Source organism: Pristis pectinata, chromosome 43, assembly GCF_009764475.1.
Source record: "Pristis pectinata isolate sPriPec2 chromosome 43, sPriPec2.1.pri, whole genome shotgun sequence".
In the NCBI taxonomy this organism is placed as follows: domain Eukaryota; kingdom Metazoa; phylum Chordata; class Chondrichthyes; order Rhinopristiformes; family Pristidae; genus Pristis; species Pristis pectinata.
Window position 1 is genome coordinate 994,545 of NC_067446.1, and position 20,060 is coordinate 1,014,604.

Below are 20,060 nucleotides of genomic sequence, written 5' to 3' on the forward strand. Positions count from 1 at the left end.
CCCTCAGCCTCCTGCACTCCAGGGGGAGGAAGGTCGCAGCCTGTCCTGTCTCTCGAGCCCTCCAGTCCCGGTAACATCCCCGTGAATCTTTCCTGCACCGTCCCCAGCTTAATGGCAACCTTCCTCTAGCTGGGCGACCAGAACTGCAAGCAGTACTCCAAGTGTGGTCTCGCCAGCGTCTCGCACAGTTGTAACATAATGTCCCAACTCCTGTACTCAGCGCCCTGACTGATGAAGGCCAGCATGCCGAACACCTTCTTCACCACCCTGTGTACCTGTGTCTCCACTTTCAGGGAACTTTGTACCTGTACCCTTGGGTTTCTCTGTTCTACAACACTCTCCAAGGCCCTGCCCTGGTTTAACAGACCAAAGTGCAACACCTTGCACGTCTCTGGATTAAACTCTATCTGCCGTTCCTTGGCCCACTTGCCCAGTTGATCTAGACCCTGCTGTAATTTCAGATAACCCTCGTCACCGTCCACCGCACCAACAGTTCTGGTGTCATCCACAAACTAACCGTGCCACCTACATTCTCGTCCAAACTGTTAATACAGAGGACAGACAACAGTGGAGCCGGCCCCGACCCCTGGGGCACGCCACTGGTCACCAGCCTCCAGTCTGAGAAATAACCCTCCACAACCACCCTCTGACTCCTACCACCAGGCCAATTGTGTGTCCAATTGGCTGGGTCACCCAGGATCCCATGGGATCTACCCTGGACCAGTCTACCATGCGGGACCTTGTCAAAGGCCTTGCTAAAGTCCACGTAGACGACATCTACCGCCCTGCCCTCATCAACCCTCTTGGTCATCTCTTCAAATAAATCAAATCCGTGAGGCACGATCTCCCACACACAAAGCCATGCTGACCATCCCTGATCAGTCCCCGCCTTTCCAAATGCTGGTGGATCCCGTCCCTCAGAGTCCCCTCCTGCAACTTACCCACCACAGATGATCAGCTCACCGGCCTGGAGTTCCCCGGCTTGTCCACGCTGCCCTTCCTAAACAACAGCAGGACATCAGGCAGCCTCCCATCCTCCGGTGCCTCACCCGTGGCCAACGACGACACAAGTATCTCTGCCAGGACCCCAGCATCTTCCTCCCCACAATGTCCCGGGACACACGTGCTCAGGTCCTGGGGATTTTCCACACTGAAATGCTTTAAGACCTCCAGCACCTTCTCCGCTGTAACGTGGACATGTTCCAATCCACCTCCATTCAGTCCCCTCAACTCCTTTGCTCTCATGACTTTCCCTGACAGTAAATGCAGATGAGGAATATTCGTTTAACACCTCGCCCATCTCCTGTGGCTCCACACATGGACGACCACACTGATCCTTAATGGGACCTACTCTCTCCCTGGTTACCCTCTTGCTCTAAATATACTTGTACAAGCTCTTTAGAATTCTCTTCTTCTCTGCCTACTCATGCTCAATGGTTACGGGATGGTACGTCATACTTAAATTTAGAGACGACCTGTTGTTCAATTTCTGAATCTAACTTAGACTTTCAAACACTGTGGGGACCTTTTTTCGAACTATTTTCAAAACCTTTGATCTGGTGGTTAAAAAACAGATATTGGCTGATAACATTATGCATTAAGGGTTTTTCCCTGTCCTTTTTTTTTCCAAACAGCTTCTCTCTTGGTAATGGGTTTAGTTTTTTTTATATAATAAAATTATTCCAATTTATTTGTTATTAATTATCATTTTTGATTACTAATATAGGGTATTGTGATTTCAAGTATGATTTAACACAATGTATTTAGTAGTGTTTTATCTTTTTTTCATGTACTCTGTATTTTCGTTGTGGAATTAATAAAAATCTTGCAAAAGAAAAGAATTCTCTTTTTGCCCTCCTGATTTTCCTCATAGGCAAGGTATGGAAGGGGATGGTCCTAATGCGGGCAAATGGGATTAGTGTAGATGGGGAAAAAGGTCAGCGTGAGCGTGATGGGCCGAAGGGCCTTGTTTCCGTGCTGCAGGACTCTACTCCCTCGAAATCCAGAGGTCTACCCACCTCTGTGTCGAGTGAACTCAGCGACAGAACCTCCCCCGACACAGTTCCAAAGGTTCAAGATTCAAGATCAGGAGGGGCATAGATTGGGTGAACGCACTCAGTCTCTTTCCCCAGCGTCGGGAGATCAAGAACTAGAGGGCTCGGGTTTAAGGTGAGAGGGGAGAGATTTAACAGGAGCACGAGGGGCAACCTTTTTCACCCAGAGGGTGGTCAGTGACGAGCCAGAGGAAGTGGTTGAGGCTGGTATGTTAAGACGGCGCCGGAGCGTGGCGACTCGTTGCAAGCTGCTCTCTACAGATCTACTCATTACCCTCGCTATAATCGTTCTATACTTTTAAATTTAAACTCCATGTCACTAACTATTACTAATAATGTTCTTTTAAATCTTCTTACAGGGCTGGCGATCTTCTGACCTGGAGGAACCGACCTACAAAGCAGACCCGACTCTCGGATCCAGAGGGAAACCTTGCACCTTATTGCATTGCACTTTCTCTGTAGCTGTGACACTTTACTCTGTACTGTTATTGTTTTTACCTGTACTACATCAATACACTTTGTACTAACCCAATGTAACTGCACTGTGTAATGAATTGACCTGTACAATCGGCATGCAAGACAAGTTTTTCACTGGACCTCAGTACAAGTGACAATAATAAACCAATACCAATCTAGAAGACACTTGGACGGGTCCATGGATGGGAAATGATTAGACAGTTATTGCCAAACGCTGGCAAACTGAACTCGCTTGGATGGGGCACCTTGGTCGGCATGGACCAGTTGGGCCGAAGGGCCTGTTTCCGTGCTGTGTGACTATGAAAAAGTTTCTTCCCCATCTCAGTCCCGAACGGTCAACTTATTATTCTCAGAATGTGTCCCCTGGTCCCAGAATCCACAACCGGGGAAAACACCCTCCCTGCATACAGCCTTGTAAGTTTAGATGAGATCTTCCCTCATTTTCCCACCCCTGGAACAAGCCTGGTGAATTTTTCCTGCCCTCCCTCTGTGGCACATCCATCCTCTCTTATGCACCAGTCTTGGGGCGCCAGTCCACAGCTCCCTGAAAGTAGCAACACAAGTAGACAGGGCGGTGAAGAAGGCGTACGGCACGCTCACCTTCATCGGTCGGAGCGTTGAGTGCAAGAGTCAGGAAGTCACGTTGCAGCTGTATAAAACTCTGGTCAGGTTATTATTGTGTTGCAGTTCTGGTCGCCCCCATTACAGGAAGGGTGTGGGAGCTTTGGAGAGGGTGCAGAAGAGGTTCACCAGGATTAGAAGGTGTGAGCTATAAGGAGAGGTCGGACAAACTTGGGTTGTTTGCTCTGAAGCGGCAGAGGCTGAGGGAAGACCTGGTGGAGGTTTATAAAGTTGTGAGAGGTGTAGGTAGAGTAGACAGCTGGTATCTTTCTCCCCCAGGGTTGAAATGTCAAATACTAGAGGGCAGAGGTTTAAGGTGAGAGGGGGGAAAGTTTAAGAGAGATGTGCGAGACAGGCTTTTTTCTTTTACACAGAGAGTGGTGGGTGCCTGGAACAGGCTGCCAGGGGTGGTGGGAGCAGATACAATAGAAGCGTCTAAGAAGCATTTAGACAGGCACATGAACACGCAGGGAACGGAGGGATGTGGATCACGTGCAGGCAGGTAGATGTAGTTTAATTTGGCATCATGGTCAGCAGAGACATCGTGGGCCGTGCTGTACCGTTCTGCCTTCTAAACAATCTGCTGGAGGAACTCAGTGGGTCGGGCAGCATCTGTTGGGGGGGGGGGGGGGTGTGGGGGGGGTGGGGTAAAGGAATTGTCGGCGTTTCGGGCTGAGGACTGAGGGGGGAGATGGGTCAGTATAACGTAGAGAGTGCGAGTGCCAATCGGTTTATTGCCGTCAGATGTACCGAGATACAGTGAAAAGCTTTTGTCTGCGTGCCATCCAGATCGTTCTGTGCATCGATGGAGTATGAAAGGAAAACAGAATGCAGAATATAGTGTTACAGCTACAGAGGGAGAGCAGTGCAGGCAGACAGTAAGGTGCAAGGGCCTCTCGAGAGATCAAGAGTTCACCTTTATGTGAAAGGGGAAAGGTTTAGGGGAACATTAGGGGGAACTTCTTCACTCAGAGAGCAGTGGGAGTGTGGAACGAGCTGCCATCTGACGTGGTAAATGCGGGCTCACTCTTAAGTTTTAAGTATAAATTGGATAGATACATGGACGGGAGAGGTCTGGAGGGTTATGGACTGGGTGCAGGTCAATGGGACTAGCAGAATAACATTTCTGCACAGACTAGGAGGGTCAAATGGCCCGTTTTCTGTGCTGTAGCATTCTATGGTTCTATGTTCTATGGTTCTTATAGGGTGAGAGGTCCGTTCAAGAGTCTTATAACAGCGGGATAGAAGCTGTCCTTGAGCCTGGTGGTGCGCGCTTTCAAGTTTTTGTATCTTCTGCCCGACGGGAGGGGAGAGAAGAGAGAATGTCCGGGGTGGGTGGGGTCTCTGATTACGTCGGCTGCTTTCCTGAGGCAGCGGGAAGTGTAGACGGAGTCCGTGGAGGGGAGGCTGGTTCCTGCGATGGACTGGGCTGTGTCCACGACTCTCTGCGGTTTCTTGCGGGAGAGGCGTGACCCAAACTACACAAGGGTGTGGGTCTCACCAAGGGTCCCAGAGGCCCCCCTTACCCTGACCCCTGAGTGGTCCAGCCTGGGATCAGACTATGCAGTGCTGGTGAAAACCACTGGGAACATCTGGGAGAGGGTGCACTGCCCCCTGCCCCCAACCCTCCTGTCTACATATCCCCCGTTCCCCACCCCACCCCCCCCCCCCGGTGCAAGCACTGGGGACGGGTGGGGGGCTTACCTTAAATGGGTCTGATCCGCACCCCTCCTTCTCGTCCAGGAGGCAGGGGTCTCCGCTCTGCGCTGCCTCCACACCAGCCCGGCATCTGATCTCCTCCAATGCTGACAGGCAGCACTGTTCCTGCAGCTCCCTGGGTGAGCGAGGACGGAGAGATCCCACATCCCGTGTCAGAAACACCCCCCCCAGTGCAGCAGGCAGGGTGAGTGCAGACACAGCATGGACCCAGGGCACACACACACTCACCCAGGGACACACAGACTCAGAGAGAGACTCACACACACACACTCACTCAGGGACACGCACACAGAGACACAGAGACAGACACACACACTCAGAGAGAGATGCACACACACTGAGACGCGCACACATTCACTCAGAGACACACACTCACGTGCCCAAGACAAAGACACACAAACGTACACGCACACACACATCCAGAGGTTCACAGGCACAGATTCACTGAGACACTCAGGCACACTCTCGTGCACAAAGAAATAAACAGAGCTACACGCGCAGGAACAGACCCTGCGAGGAGGACAAGGACACGTAGTCATTCCTGAACACACAGACTGACAGAGAGGTATGGGGTGGGGGGTGGGTGGGTATGAACAGATCCCAGGGCGGGGTGGGGGAGGGGCATACACACAGACAGAGAGTAGCCTGACAAAGACACACACACACACTAATGAGACCAGAGTAACAACCACCTCCAAGGACCAACATTCCAAAGGTGAACCTACCCACACAGCCTTGAATCCGCCTGGAGAGCCATTTCCCTCAGGCATATCCCGTCCTTGGAAGCCCACCGTCGTCCAACATTGCAGCAGGAGGTGAGAGTCTCCGGGAGTCCTGCAGGGGAGAGGAGACACATTTGAGCGGACAGGTTCGTGGGGACATACACCTGGTCAACCCCACCGCAGGAAGAATGTGGGGGGGGGGCGGTGCAGAAAACACTCACTGGGAGGCAAAGCTGGTGAGATCGGTGGAGTGGGGGTCGAGAGCCGAACCACGCACAGTGGTTCAGCCGGGACGGTTGGTGGCTCACGGTAGAACAAACCGCGGGACCCCCGAGGAGCATCGACATACAGGGGGGATCCTGGGGTCTGAGTCCACAGCTCCCCCCGAAAGTGGCCGCACAGGTAGATCGAGTGGTAAAGGCAGCGTACGGCACGCTTGCCTTCATGGGTCAGGGCGTCAAGTTTCAAGTTACTTTATTGTCAGTCATCCAAATGTTATAAAAACACACGGAGGAACGAAATGTCATTTCCCCCAGACTCACACAACAGAGGACATACATAGAACAGAGGACATACAATAAACACAGACAAAAAAACTGTACAAGTACGAATAGTGCAAAAAATGGTATATACAGAATACAAATTAGTGCAGGGTTAGTGCAAAACCGAGTTGGACGAAGAAAATACGGAACTCAGTGTGTTGCACTAAGTGTATAAACATGTTCAGCAGCTGCCAAAGTTCTTGTACGCAAACCAGGGCTTTTGACGCGGCATTTGTCTGAAACGTCTCCAGGGTATTCAGGAGCCTGACAGCCTGGGGGGAGAAACTGTTGTACAGTCTAGTAGTTCTGGCCCGGATGCTCCGGTACCGCTTGCCAGACGGCAGTGGGATAAGTAGGTCGTGGGAGGGATGAGAGGGGTCGTCTACGATTCTGCAGACCTTGCGTGTGCGAGTCGAAAAGTCGGGAAGTCACATTGCAGCTGTGTAAAACTTTGGTCTGACCACTTCTGGAGTATTGCGCGCAGTTCTGGCCACCCCACGAGGACATGGGGGCTTTGGAGAGGGTGCAGGAGAGGTTCACTAGGATGCTGTCTGGATTAGGGGGCATGGGCTATAAGGAGAGGTTGGACAGACTTGGGTTGTTCTCTCTGGAGCAGCAGAGGCTGAGGGGAGACCTGATAGAGGGTTATTGGTGTTGGTTTATTATTGTCACTTGTACTGTGGTATAGTGAAAAACTCGTCTTGAGTACCAATCGTACAAGTCAATTCATTACACAGTGTAGTTACACTGGGTTAGTACAGAGTGCATTGATGTAGTACAGGTAAAAACAATAACAGTACAGAGTAAAGTGTCACAGCTACAGAGAAAGTGCAGTGCAATAAGGTGCAAGGTCACAACAAGGTAGATCGTGAGGTCAGAGTCCGTCTCATCGTATAAGGGAACCATTCAATAGTCTTATCACAGTGGGGTAGAAGCTGTCCTTGGGCTTGGTGGTACGTGCCCTCAGGCTCCTGTATCTTCTACCTGATGGGAGAGGAGAGAAGAGAGAATGACCCGGGTGGGTGGGGTCTTTGATTGTGCTGGCTGCTTCGCCAAGGCAGTGAGAGGTAAAGACAGAGTCCAAGGAGGGGAGGCTGGTGTCCGTGATGCGCTGGGCTGTGTCCACAACTCTCTGCAGTTTCTTGCGGTCCTGGGCAGAGCAGTTGCCGTACCAAGCCGTGATACATCCAGATAGGATGCTTATAAGATTATAAGAGGCATAGATAGAGTAGGCAGTCAGAGTCTTTCTCCCAGGAGAGAAATGTCAGATACCAGAGGGCGTGAATTTAAGGTGAGGGGGGAAAGTTTAAAGGAGATGTGTGGGGCGATTTTTTTTGTTACACACACACACACACACACACACACACACACACACACACACAGCGGTGGGTCCTGGAGCACACTGCCCAAGCGAAGTGGTGGAGGCAGATACGATAGAGGCGCTTGAGTAGCTGTTAGACACATGAATGTGCAGGGAATGGAGGGATATGGGCCATATACAGGCAGAAGAGATTTAGTTTAATTGGCACAGACAATGTGGGCTGAAGGGCCTGTTCCTGTGCTGTACTGTTCTATGATATGGGCCAAACGCGGGCAAGTGGGCATCTTGGTCGGCATGGGCCGGTTGGGCCGAAGGGTCTGTTTCCCTGCTGTGCAACTCTTGTGACCCAGAGCTGAGAGACCACAAGGAGTGGGTCAGGCCACAGGGAAGGAGGGGGTAGATGTTGGGGGAGATCCATCTGGGCCAAGATCCCCAATCCCTGGAGCTAAGAAGTTCCTCCCTGCCCCAAGACAAGTGCTCCCTTGGTGCCAGGCTCTCCAGTCCGTGGGGTATCTAACCCTAACCCAATTCGGTGTCCCGACGAGATCACCTCTCCCCCACTTCCCATCCCCAGATAGCACGGAGCAGCCTTCCTCATGGGATAACTGCCCCTCTGCTCTGACCCTTCCCCGGGGACGGAGACCAGAACCGAACCCCCCCACCCCCCAGACCTCAGGGAATGTGAATCAGCTCCGGCCTAGGGTTTAACCGCTCCCCCCCCCCCCCCCCCCCCCCCCCCCCCCCCCCGTTACCTCTCTCACTGGAGGCAGCGGTCTGGACGGGCTCTATCTGCTTCTCCTCCTCGTCTGCTCCAGCTGTCATCAGCTTACCCCGACCCTATAGCTGCTACTGCCCTCAATACCCCCCCCCACACACTGCCCACCCCCCCCTTCCCCCTCACCCTCCACTACGTCCTATCGATTCCTCCCTCGCAACCCCACCACCTCTCCCTTCACCGTCCCACACACCTTAGCAACACACCCTTCCTTCCCATTAATCCCCCACCACGACCCAACGTTGCCCGCACCCCCTCCCCTTCCGCTCTCTCCTCACCCTCCAAACCCCCACTGACATCCTCTTCCCCCCTCCCCTCCCTCCTCCCCTCCATTATGACCCATTTACCTCCCTCCTTCCTCTGCAGTTGACGCCCTCGATAATTGGCGCCCTCCCTTCAAATTCGCGTCAGCTCTCCCCCTTCCCTCCATTATGACCCACTCACCTCCCTCCCTCACAGTTGACGCCCTCGATAATTGGCATCCTTCCTCCAAATTCCGGTCAGCTCTTCCCCCCCCACCTCACAACCACTACACCCCCTCCTCCAGTTCCCTCCTCCCTCCCCTCTGCAGGCGACATCCCTCCGTAAGTGGCACCCCACCCCCCGCCTCCCTGCACTCACCTCCAGCCGCCTCCTCCTCCGCTCCTGAGTGCCTCTGGTCGTTCAGGACCCCACCGGCCCCGTCCCCTGACTCCCGCGGCCGGCAGCCGGGCTGCGGGGAGCAGGAGAGGTCCCCGGTGGGCAGGCAGCGGCACAGGATGCAGGGCTGGGGGCTGAAGGAGTGCCCGGCCGGCCGGAGGAGCCCGCCACTCAGGCAGCCCAGCCGGGCGCACTGGGGGCAGCCGCGCCGTGGCCGGAAAACCTGTGCACAGTTGTCGGGCAGCTTGGGGCAGGGGATGAAACTGCAGCTGATCTGGCCCCCGTCCTCGGGACACCGGCAGACGGTGCTGCCCGAGTCAACGTGGTAGGACGTCCCGCCGGGGACCCTTCCCTGCTGGAAGCCAGCCTGCAGGCAGTCGTAGTACTCGTAGCCCCGGCAGACACAGCCCCGCCGCAGGCAGTGGGCGCAGCAGGCTCCGGGCTCCAGTGTCTCCTCGATGCAGTCATGCAGTTCGTCGCACACCACCCCCGTGCAGTCTGGGCCGGGCGGGGCCACCGAGAGTGCCAGCGCGGCACACAGCAGGATCCCGACCGAGTGGGCAGCCATGGCTCAGGGGGAACCTGCAGTGAGGGGGAGAGAGAGCAAGAGAGAGAGAGAGGACCATCACACACACTTCAGGGTGAAGCTCGCTACGCAATGTCCCATCACACACTCCCGGGATCAGACACAGGGTGAAGCTCCCTCCGCACCGTCCCATCACACACTCCTGGGGTCAGACACAGGGTGTGTGTGTGTCCCTCTCTCTCTCCGCCTGTGTGTCTCTGCCTGTGTGTGTCTCTCTCTCTCTGCCTATGTCTGTCTCTCTGCCTGTGTGTAACTATCTGCCTGTCCCTCTCTGCCTGTGTGTGTGTGCGTGTCCTGATTACGTGCACGTGTCTGGATATGTCTGTTCCACAGCTCCCGATGGTGAACGTCCCCACAGGCTATGCGCTGAACTCCCCCCCAGGCCATTCTCTCTCCCTCTCCCTCCTCCACCACCCCCCCCCCCCCACCACATCTGGCTCCCCACTGCCCAGCTCACCGGGTGTTGCACAGATGTGCAGGCTGCTGGCCAGAGGCGGGCTTTGAGATCTGGAGAGGACACCCCGAGGCAGGTCGCGGGAACTGCGGCGGTAATGGGAAGGTCAGCCCCTCACACCCTCAGACCACGATCCCACAGGCAGCGAGCTGAAAATCTCCAGAGGCCTGTCTCTGGGGATAAATCTCGGACTGAGGACAGTGGGGAGGGACCTGGCGTTCTTCTCCCAGCCAAGGGGGTCGCTCACATCCACCCTGTCATCTCTCTCTACCTCCTCCCATCTCCAGAGGTTCCACCACAATGACTGCAGCAGCCAGATCACTAATCGGAGTTGGTCAGCTCAGTGCTATCCCTGCCCCGGGAGTGTGTGACGGGACGGTGCAGAGGGAGCTTCACCCTGTGTCTGACCCCAGGAGTGTGTGATGGGACGGTGTGGAGGGAGCTTCACCCTGTGTCTGACCCCAGGAGTGTGTGATGGGACAGTGTAGAGGGAGCTTCACCCTGTGTCTGACCCCGGGAGTGTGTGGTGGGACGGTGCAGAGGGAGCTTCACTCTGTGTCTAACCCTGGGAGGCTGTGATGGGACGGTGTGGAGGGAGCTTCACCCTGTGTCTGACCCCAGGAGTGTGTGGTGGGACGGTGCAGAGGGAGCTTCACTCTGTGTCTAACCCTGGGAGTGTGTGATGGGATGGTGTGGAGAGAGCTTCGCCCTGTGTCTGACACTGGGAGGGTGTGATGGGACGGTGTGGAGGGAGCTTCACCCTGTGTCTGACCCCAGGAGTGTGTGATGGGACAGTGTGGAGGGAGCTTCACCCTGTGTCTGACCCCGGGAGTGTGTGATGGGACGGTGTGGAGGGAGCTTCACCCTGTGTCTGACCCCGGGAGTGTGTGATGGGATGGTGCGGAGGGAGCTTCACTCTGTGCCTAAAACTCCACCAGTTGTCTGCCAACCTTCTAAATCACACCCCTTACATTCTCATTTATCTACAGTTCTGTCTGAACAAGGTTGTGAACCTTCAGCCTCGTCTCCAGCTCCGAAGAACTGGGCCCCAGCACTGTCAAAGGTGTGGACATTCTTGGGAGCCACCTCCTCCCAGAATCTCTCTCATTGTTGACTAGATGTGGGTTAATGATTTGAGCCAATTACATGTTAATAGAATCTATAAAACTATAGATTAAATAGTGGTTAAAGCCCATGTAATACTAAAGACACGCTGCATATTGATCACAGCCTGTCAAATATTGATTACCACCGAAACACATCAATCATTAAAATCTATTAACTGCTCGTTTGCACATATCGTCCTTTGACTATTGAATATTCAGTGAAACCTGCCACATTGGAGGACCTGAACGTTGATTAGTCAACAAAATACTGCTTCAGTATGTATTACAGGGCTTGATTATCAACTGCAGCTATCCACTGGCACCTTGCCACAGTGTGGCATCCCCTCGGTAGTGCCCCTCCTGCGGTGTGACACTCTCTCAGCACTGCTCCTTTCACTCTCTGGGCATTGACTCCCTCACTGTACAGCTTCTCGAGGGCATGCATTTAACGTGCAGGAAGGTCCGAAGCTGCAGAGAGCTCGATCCATGCCCAACTCATAACACATGTACTTCTACAGATGTACTGTTGAAAGTGTCCTGACTGGTTGCATCACGGTCTGGGACGGCAATTCGAATGTGCAAGAGCGCAAGAAGCCGCAGAGAGTCGTGGAGTCAGCCCAATACATCACGGGCACATCCCTCCCCACCATCGGGAATATCTACAGGAGGCGCTGCCTCAGGAAGGCAACATCCATCATCAAAGATCCCCACCATCCGGGCCGTGCCATCTTCTCACAGCTCCCATCAGGCAGGAGGTACAGAAGCCTGAAGTCCCACACCACCAGGTTCAGGAACAGCTACTTCCCTTCAACTATTCAGTTCTTGAACCGACCGGCACAACCCTAATCACCGCCTCAGTACAACAACACTGGGACCGCTCTGCACTACAGTGGACTTTGTTCTAGTTGTGTTCTTTGTATAATTTATGCTTTTCTTGTGAATGCTGCCTATCTGATGCTCTGTGCCTATGATGCTGCTGCAAGTAAGTTTTTCATTGCACCTGTGCACATATGGACTTGTGTATCTGACAATAAACTCGACTTTGACTTTGAAAGAGGGAGAGTTTGACATAACATCGTGGGCCGAAGGGCCTGTTAATGTGCTGTACTGTTTCATGAGATGTGCAGGGCAAGTTTTTTTTAAAAACACGGAGTGGTGTGTGACTGAAACAGGGGTGGTGGTGGAGGTGTGATATGATAGAGGTGTTTAAGGAACTTCAGAGGCTTAAGAGGAGATATTTTGGGACCACATCTAAGGAAGGATGAGCTGGCGTTGGAGACGGTCCAGAGGAGGTTCACAAGAATGATCCCAGGAATGAAAGGGTTGCATGTCTTATGAGGATAGGCTGAGCAAGCCAGGGCTTTTCTCTTTGGAGAGGAGGAGGATGAGAGGTGACTTGATAGAGGTGTACAAGATGATAAGAGGCATAGATCGAGTGGACAGTCAAGAGACTTTTTCTCCCCAGGGTGAAAATGGCTAACACGAGGGGATATAATTTTAAGGTGATTGGAGGAAGGTATAAGTGGGATGTCAGGGGTAAGTTTTTTTTTACACAGAGAGTGGTGGGTGCGTGGAACGCACTGCCGGCAGAGGTTGTGGGGGCAGATACATTAGGGATATTTAAGAGACTCTTAGATAGACACATGAATGATAGAGAAATGGGGGGAGATGTGGGAGGGAAGGGTTAGATAGATCTTGGAGCAGGATAAAATGTTGGCACGACATCGTGGGCCAAAGGGCCTGTAATGTGCTGTGCCACGTGTCAATGATAGGAAGAATAGAAAGCTCTGGCAGATGAATGTGTGGCTGAGTGACTGGTGCAGGGGGCAGGGCTTCAGATTTTTGGATAATTGGGACCTTTTTTGGGGGAGGCATGACCTGTTCACTAAGGATGGGTTGCACCTAAACTCCAAAGGTTTCAATATCCTGGCAGGAATGTTTAATTTAGTTGTAGGGGAGGGTTTAAACTGATCTGGCAGGGGGATGGAAACCAGGATGTTAGGTTACAAGATGCTAAGGTAAGGGAGGAAGTTTATAGAAACAAGTCCAATGAGGATGGCAAGAAGGACAGGCAGGTGAGAAGTCAGGATAATTTGCTGAATAATAGAAGTACAACAAGTCAGGATGTTAGGATACAGAATGTTAGGATAGGGGATGAGGTATATAGGAACATGTCTAAGATAGTATGTAGTGAAGATGGTAAGAAGGATAGACAGGTGGAAAGCCAGGATAATCTGCTGAACAATAGAAGTACAACAAAATTAATAGCAGATACTGGACTAAACGTACTATATTTAAATGCACGTAGCATTAGGAATAAAGTAGCTGACCTAGTGGCACAACTACAGGTTAATAAATACGACATTGTGGCAATCACTGAGTCATGGCTTTATGATGAATGTGATTGGGAACTGAATGCCCAGGGGTACACAGTGTATAGGAAGGATAGGCGGGTAGGCAGAGGGGGAGGTGTGGCCATGATGGTTAGTAGTGATATAAAATCAATAGAAAGGAAGGACATTGGGTCAGAGGAGGTGGAATCCTTCTGGGTGGAGCTAAGGAATAGCAAGGGTAAAAGGACAATGGTAGCAGTCATATATAGGCCCCCTAATAGCAGTCAGCAAGTGGACGATAAGTTGCAGTTTGAGATAGAAAAAGCATGCCAGAGTGACAATGTGAAGATAATTATGGGGGATTTTAACATGAAGGTGGACTGGGAAATCCAGAATGGTGGTAGTACTCAGGAGAGGGAGTTTGTGGAACATCTAAGGGACGTTTTTCTAGAGCAACTTGCTGAAGAGCCCAGCAGGGGATCGGCTGTTTTGGATTGGGCGCTGTGTAATGAACCAGAGGTGATTAGGGAACTAAAGGTAAAGGAACCACTGGGAACCAGTGATCACAATATGATTGAGTTCAGTTTCAAGTTTGAGAAGGAGAAGCTGATAACTGGTGTATCGATATTTTAGTGGAACAAAGGAAATTACAGTGGTATGAGAGAGGAGTTGGCCCTAATTGATTGGAAGAGTAAGCTGGCTGGAGGGACGGCGGAGGAGAAATGGAAGGAATTTCTACAGGATAAAAGAAAAATGCAGGATAGATATATTCCAAGAAAAAAGGTTTTGAATGGAAAAAAGGCACAAATGTAGATAATGAGAGAGGTGAAGGCTAAAATAAAAGCAAAAGGGGCGGCGTACAAAGAAGCAAAAATTAGTGGGAAAACAGGAGACTGGGAAGCTTTTAAGAACCTGCAGAGAGAAACTAAGAAGGTCATTAGGAAAGAAAAGATGAATTATGAAAGGAAGTTGGCGGATAACATTCGAAAGGATACTAAGAGTTTTTTTAAATACATAAGGAGTAAAAGAGAGACACGGGTTGATATAGGACCAATTGATAACGGTGCAGGAGCTATTATAATGGACGATAGAGAGATGGCAGAGGAATTGAGTGAATATTTTGCATCGGTCTTCACCGTGGAGGACATCAGCAATGTGCCGGTTAGTCAGGAGTCTCACGAAATGGAACTGAGTTCAGTTAAGATTACTAGGGAGAAGGTGCTAGGAAAACTAAATGGGCTAAAGACTGATAAGTCTCCCGGACCGGATGAGGTGCATCCCCGGGTTCTGAAGGAGGTGGCTTTAGAGATAGCGGAGGCATTGGCGATAATTTTCCAGGAATTGATAGATTCTGGCATGGTTCCGGAGGACTGGAAGGTCGCAAATGTAGTTCCGTTGTATAAGAAAGGTGGGAGGCAGCATAAAGGAAATTACAGACCTATTAGTCTGACGTCAGTGGTGGGAAAGTTATTGGAATCTATCCTCAAAGACGGGGTTACGGAATACCTAGAGGCGTAGGGCAGGATAGGTCCTAGCCAACATGGTTTTGTGAAGGGAAGATCCTGCCTGACCAACCTATTGGAGTTTTTTGAAGAAATCACAGGTAAGGTGGATAAGGGAGAGGCGGTAGATGTTGTGTATTTAGACTTCAAAAGGCCTTTGATAAGGTGCCTCACAAGAGACTGATTAATAAGATGAGAGGTCATGGAATTACGGGTAGGATAACAGAATTGGTGGAGCATTGGCTGGTTGACAGGAAGCAAAGAGTGGAAATAAATGGATCTCGTTCTGGTTGGTTACCGGTTACTAGTGGTGTGCCGCAGGGGTCGGTGTTGGGACCGCTCCTTTTTACCTTGTACATTAACGATTTGGATAATGGAATAAATGGTTTCGTGGCTAAGTTTGCGGATGACACCAAGATAGGGGGAGGAGTAGGGAGTATTGAAGAGATAGGAAGGTTGCAGAGGGACCTAGACAGTTTAGGAGAATGGGCAAGGAAATGGCAGATCACAAGATCACAAGACAAGGGAGCAGAAGCAGGCCATTCGGCCCATCGAGTCTGCTCCAAGGAAAGGGAAATAGAATTGAGAAATGGGGAATGGGGAAAAAACTATTCTAATCCCAATTTCCGGCCTTATCCCCATATCCCTTGATATCCTGACTATTTAGATATCTATCTATCTCCTCCTTGAACGCCCCCACTGATCTGGCCTCCACTGCTGTACGTTGTACAGATGAGATTCAATGTTGAGAAATGTGCAGTTGTACACTTTGGAAGCAGAAATAAGCGGGCAGATTATTATCTAGGAGGAGAGAAAATTCAAAGCACGGATGTACAAAGGGACTTGGGGGTACTCGTGCAGGATACCTTAAAGGTTAACCACCAGGTCGGATCGGTGGTAAAGAAAGCGAATGCTATGTTGGCATTCATTTCGAAAGGTATAGTGTATAAAAGTAAGGAAGTGTTGATGAGGTGCTACGGGGCACTAGTGAGGCCTCATTTGGAATATTGTGCGCAGTTTTGGGCCCCACATCTTAGGAAGGATGTGTTGATGTTGGAGAGGGTTCAGAGGAGATTTACGAGGATGATTCCAGGAATGAAAGGGCTGACGTATGAGGAGCGTTTGTCGGCTCTTGGACTGTACTCACTGGAGTACAGAAGAATGAGAGGGGACCTCATAGCGATATTTAAAATATTGATAGGAAAGGACAGAGTAAATGTGGCTAGGCTGTTTCCCTTGGTGGGTGAGTCCAGGACCAGAGGGCACAATCTTAGAATTAGAGGGTACAATTTCAAAACAGAGATGAGGAAAAATTTCTTTAGCCAGAGGGTGGTGAATTTGTGGAACTCTTTGCCATGTACAGCAGTGGAGGCCAGATCAGTGGGGGCGTTCAAGGAGGAGATAGGTAGATATCTAAATAGTCAGGATATCAAGGGATATGGGGATAAGGCCGGAAATTGGGATTAGAATAGGTTTTTTTTTCCATTCCCCATTTCTCATTTCTATTTTCCCTTTCCTTGGAGCAGACTCGATGGGCCGAATGGCCTGCTTCTGCTCCCTTGTCTTGTGATCTTGTATGAGGGTTTGATGGCTCTGGGCCTGTACTCGCTGGAGTTTAGAAGGATGGGGGTGGGGGGGAATCTCATTGAGAACTACTGAATATTGAAAGGCCTGGATAGAGTGGACACTGGGAGAGTCTAGGACCAGAATAGAAGGACATCCCTTTAGAACAGAGATGAGGAGGAATTTCTCTCAGCTGGAGGGCGGTGAATCTGTGGAATGCATTGCCACAGACAGCTGTGGAGGCCAAGTCAGCGGGTGTATTTAAAAGTGGAAGTTGATAGGTTCTTGATCAGTGAAGGCGTCAAAGGTTACGGGGAGAAGGCAGGAGAATGGGTTTGAGAGGGAAAAATAAATCAGCCATGATCCAATGGCGGAGCAGACTCGATGGGCCAAATGGCCCAATTCTGCTCCTATGTCTTGTGGTCTTATGGATAGGCATGTGAATGTGCAGAGAGGGAGAAAGGTGGACCACATGCAGGTGGAAGGGATTAGTTTAATTAGGTGTCACTAGTTCGGCACAACATGGTGGGCTGAAGGGTCTGTTCCTGAGCTGCACTGTTCTATGCCGGAGAACATTACATGTGAAACGATGGGCACAGAAGCAGGCTACTCGGCCCCTTGATGATGATGGCCCATTCATCAAGGACTTGGCTGATGTTCTGCCTCTGAATCATCTTGCTGCCTTATCCCCATCTCCCTTGGTTCCCTCAATATCTGGAAATCCATCCATCTCGGTCCCAGATTCCTCAGAGTAAAGATATCTCTCCCCATCTCAGTGCTGGACAGCCAACCTCTGTATCCAGAGGGAGTTGCCCCAGACCCCAGGGAAGCACCCTCCCTACACCCAGCCCGTTGAGCCTTTGGAAGTTTCGGTGAGATCAACTCTCATTCTTCCAAACCCTGGACAATGCAGTCCCAGACTGCTCCCATCCCTGCTGGGCAAGTCCTAGTACCATCTGGTCAAACCTCCCTCCGCCGCAAGTCCTTCATCACATAAGGAGGCCAGATCCATCCACAACACTCCCTAGTGTGACCTGGGGGGGGGGGGGGGGGGGGGGGGGGGGGGGGGGGGGGGGGGGGGGGGGGGGGGGGGGGGGGGGAGGGGAGTGGAGGGGTGGAAGGTGGAGGGATGAAGGGGAGGAGATGGAGGGATTGGAGGGGGGAGATGGAGGGTGGAGGCAGAGGGATTGGAGGGGGAGGTTGAGGGGGATAGAACATAGAACAATTACAGCACAATTCAGGCCCTTCGGCCTACAAAGCTGTGCCGAACATGTCCCTACCCTAGAAATTACTAGGCTTACCCATAGCCCTCTATTTTACTAAGCTCCATGTACCTATCTGACAGTCTCTTGAAAGACCCTAACGTATCAGCCTCCACCACCGTTGCCGGCAGCCCATTCCACACACTCACCACTCTCTGAGTAAAAAACTTACCCCTGACATCTCCTCTGTACCCGCTCCCAGCACCTTAAAACCTGTGTCCTCTTGTGGCCACCAATTCAGCCCTGAGGAAAAGCCTCTGACTATCCACACGATCAATGCCTCTCATCATCTTATACACCTCTATCAGGTCCCCCCTCATCCCCCGTCTCTCCAAGGAGAAAAGGCCGAGTTCCCTCAACCTGCTTTCATAAGGCATGCTCCCCAATCCAGGCAGCATCCTTGTAAATCTCCTCTGCACCTCTATGGTTTCCACATCCTTCCTGTAGTGTGGCGACCAGAACTGAGCACAATACTCCAAGTGGGGTCTGACCAGGGACCTATACAGCTACAACAATACCTCATGGCTCCTAAATTCAATTCCCCGATTGATGAAGGACAACACACCATATGCCTTCTTAACCACAGAGTCAACCTGCGCTGCCGCTTTGAGCGTCCTGTGGACTCGGACCCCAAGATCCCTCTGATCTTCCACACTGCCAAGGGTCCTACCATTAATACTATATTCTGCCAACATATTTGACCTACCAAAATGAACCACTTCACACTTATGTGGAGGGCTGGGGAGGTGGAGGGATTGGGGGAGGAAGGTGGATGGATGGAGGGGGAGGAGGGGTGTGGAAGGATGGGGAGGTGGAGGGATTGGAGGGGAAGGTGGAAGGATTGGGGGAGGAAGGTGGAGGGATGGAGGGGGAGGGAGGTGGAAGGATGGGGAGGTGGAGGGATTGGAGAGGTGAAGGGATGGAGGGGGAGAGGTGGAGGGATGGGGAGGTGGAGGGATTGGAGGGGGAGGTGGAAGAATTGGGGAGGGAGGAGGAGGTGGAAGGATTGGGGGAGGTGGAGGGATGGAGGGGGAAGGAGGGGGAGAGGGGAGGGATGGGGGAGGTGGAGGGATTGGAGAGGGAGGTGGAGGGATGGAGGGGAGAGGTGGATGGGACCCTTCCCTCCCCATCCCCGACCATCCCAGCCTTTACACCCTCCCCCACACACCCAGTCTCCCCTCTGTCCCCGCATCCTTCTCAAACACACTCTCCACACCCTCACCACCCACCTCGTGGATGCAGAACCTCCTGCGCACCCTTGCACACAGACCCTCCCGCGCACGCAGTCTCCCGCACACACTCTCGCAGCATCACACAGACAGTGCACCTCCCTCAGTGTCTCTCTCGCGCACACACAGAGCATCTCTCACACACACAGACCAGCTCTCTCACACACACACAGACCCACACACACACTCTCGCACACTCTCTCACACACACACAACCACTCTCTCTCTCACACACACACAGACCCACTCTCTCTCTCTCACACACACAGACCCTCTCTCCCTCTCTCACACACACACTCTCACACACACACAGACCCCCCACACACTCTCGCGCACACACTCACGCACAGACCCACTCTCTCACACACACAGACCCACCCTCTCTCTCACACACACTCTCTAACACTCACACACACACTCTCACAGACCATGATGACATTAATTCTCTGCCTCCAGTGCGGGGGTAAACAAGTCATCACACGGGCCTCTAATCCCTTCCCAATGTCTGCCCCGACATTGACCCTTGCCCTCTGCCTAGCCAGCTCGCACACTCACATCTGTCCTTGTCCAGATGTTAACTCTCCCCTTTCTGGGGGTGAGGTTGGGCCCCCAGAGCCGAGAGGGGCAGCAGACTGGATTTCTCCCAACAAACCCAGACGACCCACGGTCGAACCGTGGAGCCAAACACACAGAGCGCACACACTCCCTTGCGAGAGTCAAACCAGCTCATGGAGTCAGCCCAGGGGGCATTAACCTCAGTGAATACCTCCCTTGCTGGGAAAACTTGCCCAAACCAGCCCGTCTCTCCGCAAGCCTGCAAAACCCTTCTCCTGAGGGAGCTTTAAAGTAGTAACAAGACACAAAACTGCTTACCTGCAAACTTGTTCCAGCAAGGGGCCACCTCAGGCCAGTGCTCCCAACGTCCTGGACTGCGTCCGGCTGACCATTGCTTCCGGGGTCTGGGCACGACAGATCCCCAGCCAAGGCATGCGTTCCTCACTCCAGTAGCCCACTCACATCAGCTTGTTTGCAGCGAGCCAGTGTGTACGAGCAATGAGCACCTTCCCACATCCATGGGAGGAACTCAGCGTTAACCCTTTCTTTGCAGGTTTCAGTTAAGCAGTCTTCTTCCGTCGTTGGATGGCGTGGAGGGAG

The 20,060-nt window shown here is 52.2% G+C and overlaps 1 protein-coding gene across 3 annotated transcripts in view; it reads right to left on the reverse strand.

The window, feature by feature from the left end:
• The window catches only part of LOC127566591 (fibulin-2-like), a 46,376-nt gene extending 26,316 nt beyond the window's left edge, over positions 1–20,060 (reverse strand). The window contains exons 1-4 of one of the 3 annotated variants that reach the window (XM_052009073.1): positions 19,779–20,060; positions 8,853–9,452; positions 5,597–5,705; positions 4,857–4,986 (exon numbers count right to left, since the gene is read on the reverse strand). In XM_052009073.1, coding sequence (XP_051865033.1) covers positions 4,857–4,986; positions 5,597–5,705; positions 8,853–9,438 — 825 coding nt within the window. In that variant the 5' untranslated portion in view covers positions 9,439–9,452; positions 19,779–20,060. Of the gene's footprint in view, positions 1–4,856; positions 4,987–5,596; positions 5,706–8,852; positions 9,453–19,460; positions 19,693–19,778 lie in introns of those variants that run through there. The other 2 variants (XM_052009070.1, XM_052009071.1) reach the window with 2 other exon arrangements.